This window comes from Lutra lutra, chromosome 9 (genome assembly GCF_902655055.1).
Source record: "Lutra lutra chromosome 9, mLutLut1.2, whole genome shotgun sequence".
NCBI classification, from domain to species: domain Eukaryota; kingdom Metazoa; phylum Chordata; class Mammalia; order Carnivora; family Mustelidae; genus Lutra; species Lutra lutra.
In genome coordinates, this window is record NC_062286.1 from 120,554,520 (window position 1) to 120,559,683 (window position 5,164).

Genomic DNA, 5,164 nt, shown 5'->3' on the forward strand with positions numbered 1-5,164 from the left:
AACTATATATTTCTGAGAGCAAGATCCTTGATTGTGTAATTACTATAATCCTGATAAAACGTAGCCAGCATGCTGGAAAACTGAACTCTAATCCCAATCGGTTACCAGCATGACATATAAACTTCCATTGGGCAAGTCCCTGCACCTCTTGGGGCCTCAGTTTCCCCATCAATAACCTGCTGATCGCTACACCCTAGAGTGTGCTCCAAGTTGGAAGCAGATGCCCCACCCCCTGACTCAGCGAGGGCAGAACTTCTCTCTGAATCTGACTCCCCCTTTTCCGCTCCCTGTTTGGAAGAGGCCCAGGGAAAAGGGAAAAGGCAGGTCTGGGCAAGAGGGCCGATGCAGGGCGGGGCAAGGGAAGGGCAAGAGGGAGGCCAGCCCCCTAGTAGGAAATGAGACAGGGGAGGAATAACACTTTATAAGCCTGCCGCCTTCTTCCTCCCCCTATCCTCTGGCCACCTTCCAACCTCCTCCGTTCAGCCTCCTCCCCTTCCAGACAGTCCTCACTTCTTTTCCCTCTAGGCTGCAGCCAGCCAGAGCCCCCTGCCTGCCAGAGCCAGGAGCCCAGGTGGGGTAGGAACCTCAGCCCCAGGATGTTGACGACTTTGCTGCCACTGCTGCGTCTACTGCTCCTGCCTGGCTGGGCCTTTTGTAGCCAGGACGCCTCAGATGGTGAGTCAAGGGCACATCTCCTTCCTCGGGATGGTTCTGGAGACTCTCAGCTTGTCTGGGGCACATGGGGAAGACGAGCGGAGCACTTCTCCCACAGTGCCTGTGCCTACAACCAGCCAGATCTCTCTATGGGGCAGGCAGGGTCCTGGGGACTGATTTGTGTCCCAAAGCCAAGGTGAGGAAGTACAGTTCGCCCGGGAAAGGGGGTGATGGAAGAGGCTGGAGGAACAGGACTGGAGAAACGGAAAGGGATGGGTAGAAAGGGTAAGGGGATTAGCCCTGGGGAGAGGGGGTGAGTCTGGAGAGGGAGTGCTGAGAGTAATGTGGATAGGGGTGAGTCCACGGAAGATGGGAAGAGACTCAGAGAAGAGATGAGAGATGGAAGGAATGGCAAGCTACTGGAGAGACTAGGGTTGAGAGAAGCAAGGCAGATAGGAGACTGGAGAAGGTGGAAGATCGGTGGCAGGAGGGAAAGTCTGGGGAAAGGGAAGCTGTGGTCCATGGGTGAACGTACAGGGGTCAGGCTGCCTTAAGTGGCTCTTTAAGCGGAGAAAGGAGTTATTGCTCTGTATTGTGACTGCACAGGGACCTCCTTTCCCCTTTCCTACAATCTCCAGGCTATAGTCCCCCCCGCCCCCCACCCCCGCCACCAACCCCTGTCTTAGAGAGGGAGCAAATCACCAGAATTCTACGAGGGTTCACTAAGGTTAATACACGCAGTGACGCATCTAACCCCCGCGATATCTCTATGGCAAGCAATATGATTATCTCCATTTTACAGCAGAGGAGACTAGGCGCAGGGCAGTTAAGAACCTGATCTAGGGTTACCCACGCAGACCTACTTATTCATACCTGCAGACGCAGAGCACTTTTCATATGCAAATGTGGGCAAGACACACATACCACACACCCACAGATTGACAACCCCAGACCCACCCCTCCTCATACATTCTCTGGACATCAACCCTGTGCCAGGCCCTTAATAGATGTAGAAGGCAGATAACCAGACACAATTCTATAGCCTAGTGGAGCCCAGTGTAGTCTGTATATTCGGAGACAGTTATGTATTTGAAGACAGTTATGTGAAATCTGGGATCATTGAAACAGACCCACTGTGTCTGGGAGGGTATGTAAGTATTTATTTATAGATTTTATTTATTTATTTGAGAGAGAGAGAGAGAGAAAGCACAAGCAGGGAAGGGACAGAGGGAGAGGGAGAAGCAGATGGGAGCCTGATGTGGGGCTCAATCCCAGGACTATGAGATCATGACAAAAGTGAACGCTTAACCATCTAAGCCACCCAGGCGTCCCTGTGTCGGGGAGGGTAAAGAGGAGAGGCATTAGGAAAACTTTTACAAGGAGATGGCAACAGAGCTGGGTCTTTAGGCACGAAAAGAAGTTTGCCTGAAGGCAGAACAACCTGGACATGCTATTCATGTCAGCCAGAAGGCAGCACGAGGAACTCCAAGTAGCTCACTGTATCTAAGGACAGGAAGAGGCCAGAGAAGCCAGTTGGGACCTGGTCTCCTGCAGCCTTGAATGCCAAGCGAAAGACTTTGGACTTCATTCTGTGGACAGACATCCCATGGGAAGACAGTATGGCTGAGTGGTAAATGTGCCGGACTCACACTGCCTACATTCAGACCTTGGTTCTGCTGTACCATTTAGCCTGCTTCCCTTATGCACTGAGGTTAATAACAGCAGCTACTGCATTGAGCTAATGGGAGGAAAGCACAGATAAGATAATAATGTGTGTAGGTATACTGTTTGGTTCATCATAAGTACTTAACAGCAATTATTACTATTATTGATAGGCGAATGTGTCACTGGAGCATTTTAAGTAGGAGAAGGGCATAATCTTATTTCTGGGTCAGATGGAGGTCAGATTGGAAGGAGGTGAAACTGAACAACGAGATCAGGGGGATGAGGAAGGAAGTTACTACCCCAGTCCAGATGAGCACCTATGAGGCCTGAAGTAGGGCGTTGGCGAGGTTAGGCCGAGAACTGGAGAGGGAATGGGATTTTATTGTGGGTCAGCCTGTGCTGACCAACCGGAAATGGAGGTAGTTAGGGGTGAGAGAGAGAAAGATCCGAGCGGCTCTTCCACTGACTGGATTACCCTGGGGCAAGTGGCTTCTGCTCTTCCCAGCCTCAGTTTCCTCATCTGTAAAACGGAGATAATAATCCCTGTCCTGCGCTCCGGACAGGGTTGTGAGAGGAAGGGTGAAAGCACACTTTATAACTATGGGCGGCCGGGAAGGTGGGCGGCCAGCCTTTGGGTAGGGAGTTATTATCTCCAGCTTCACGCTGCCCCAAGAGCTGACGCGCTGACACCTACCCGCAGGCCTCCACATGCTCCAGATCTCCTACTTCCGTGACCCCTATCAAGTGTGGCACCGGGGCAACGCGTCGCTGGGGGGACTGACGACGCACGTGCTGGAAGGCCAGGGCACCAACGTCACGATCATCCAGCTGCAGCCCTTGGAGGCGCCCGAGAGCTGGGTGCACACAGAGGAACGCCTGAAGACCTACCTGAGAGAGTTCCAAATGTTGGTGCAGCTGGTGCACGGGGAGCGGCACTTGACCTGTGAGTGGCGCTCGCGCGCGGCGGGTGCAGCCTGGGCGGGGCCGACGAAGGTGGGCCTTCCGGCTGGGAGGCGTGGCCTATGGGAGGGACTTGGTGGGGCGGGCCCTGGAGAAAGGGGAGGGGCGTAAGGAAGAGGCAGGGTTCCTGGAGGGGTCTCTGTGAGCTGGAGGCCCAGGAGGAGCCCAGGTGTCAGGGCACCTGCCTTTGCTGATTGCTGGGTGGGAGCTTGAGCCTGAAGAGGAGTCCTACTTGCAGACCCTCGGTCAGGCCCTCTTCTTGCTGGCATGACCTCGGGGTAGACCCTGTTGGGACGTCCTGTCCCTGATCCATCCTAAACCCCAAAAGTTCATGTTCCCCCTGGTGGCCATCCTCCCACACCTGACACCCTCTCCACACAGCTGTCTCACCCTGAATCCCTCATCCACAGTTCCTCTGACCTTTCGCTGCTTCCTGGGCTGTGAGCAGCCTCCTGAGGGCTCTCCAGCCCGCGTCTTCTTCGAAGTGACTATGAATGGGAGCTCCTTTGTGAGTTACCAGCCAGAGACGGCCTTATGGGTGGCAGGGTCCCAGGCACCGTCCAAGGTGGTCACCTTCACTGTGCATCAGCTCAACTTTTACAATCGTACTCGGTACGAACTGCAAGAATATCTGCGGGACCTCTGTGTGCAGTACATGCAGGAGTACGTCACTTTGAAAAACTCAAAAGGTAGGATGGGAAGGGGGGAAGGGCTGGATATAGGGTGGGTTCCAGGCAAATGGGTGGACCTGAAGGATGGGTGCCTTGAGCAACAGGAGGCCCCTGTCTGGGGGTTTGGGACAGAGTATACACAACTTCCATCACTTGGTGAATTAGCCCCTTCCTTTGGGGGTGGGAATCCCTTAGGGTGTGACTCAGAGCAGGGACGAGAATGTTGGAGGTAGGTTCCTCAGGCTAACGCTGTGCGTGTTCTGCAGGGAGCCAAACAGGCCGCTCCTACACTTCGCTGGTCCTGGGCGTCCTGGTGGGCAGTTTCATCATCGCTGGTGTGGCCGTAGGCATCTTTCTGTGCACAGGTGGACGGCGGTGTTGATTATTCTCCAGCCCCCTCTGAGAAAGGGTTGGACTGATGCAGGCTGGCAAGGGAAGACCTCAGCTCACGACAAAACCAAACAGAGTCCCCATCTGGGACATTACATCCCAGAAGGTTTGGAGTGGCTGCTCCTTCTCTCTGATCTGCCCACCCAGAGTCTCGGGGAGGGGAAGGGAAGAGAGGAAGGTAGACAGAGGTTTTGGTTTGCTGAGCACCTAAGTGCTTGCATGCTTTGCTGAATTGGTCTGAGAAGCGAATGCTTATCTATCTTTATGGAAAAGAGTTGATGGAGTAGGGTGGGGCTGGGAGATGTCTATGGCACATCCTTCAAGGACAGAATCACCTGAGGCATTCAAAACACCTAACAAATACAAGAAGTCCATCCACAACCAAAATAAACAACATTCGGTGCTTCCGGGCACATCAGACTTGGGAAGGGACGCTGGTATAATAGAGGTAGACAGAAATAACCATAGAAATGGTGAAAGTGTAAAATATAAGTAATATGGGAGCAAAGAGTTATTAATTACTTAATAATATTATTAATAAATTCCTTACTTATGTATATGGCATTATTTTTTTCTCCCTCTACTTTGCAAAACTTCTGGGAAAGTAGCCTTACCTTTTGCTTCTACTTCCTCATCTTCCGTACACTCCCAAACCACTACAAACTGACTTCCTTATAAAATGCTCTAAGATCATCAGTGACCTCTAATTGTAAATGCTTCATCCCACATGATATCCGTAACATTTTCCTTTGTGGACTAGAACCTTGACTTCTGAGATACCATACTTCTAATTTTTAGAAGCTGTTCTGGCCACTCAGTCAATC

The 5,164-nt window shown here is 52.3% G+C and overlaps 1 protein-coding gene across 1 annotated transcript; it reads left to right on the forward strand.

Annotated features, from left to right (window-relative positions):
* The first annotated feature begins 355 nt into the window (after positions 1-355).
* Positions 356-4,897, forward strand: PROCR (protein C receptor). The gene is made up of 4 exons (XM_047745497.1): positions 356-675; positions 3,020-3,262; positions 3,690-3,968; positions 4,217-4,897. Exons 1-4 carry the CDS (start codon positions 597-599, stop codon positions 4,330-4,332), a joined length of 717 nt encoding a protein of 238 aa, XP_047601453.1. The 5' UTR covers positions 356-596; the 3' UTR covers positions 4,333-4,897.
* The last annotated feature ends 267 nt before the right edge of the window (positions 4,898-5,164 follow it).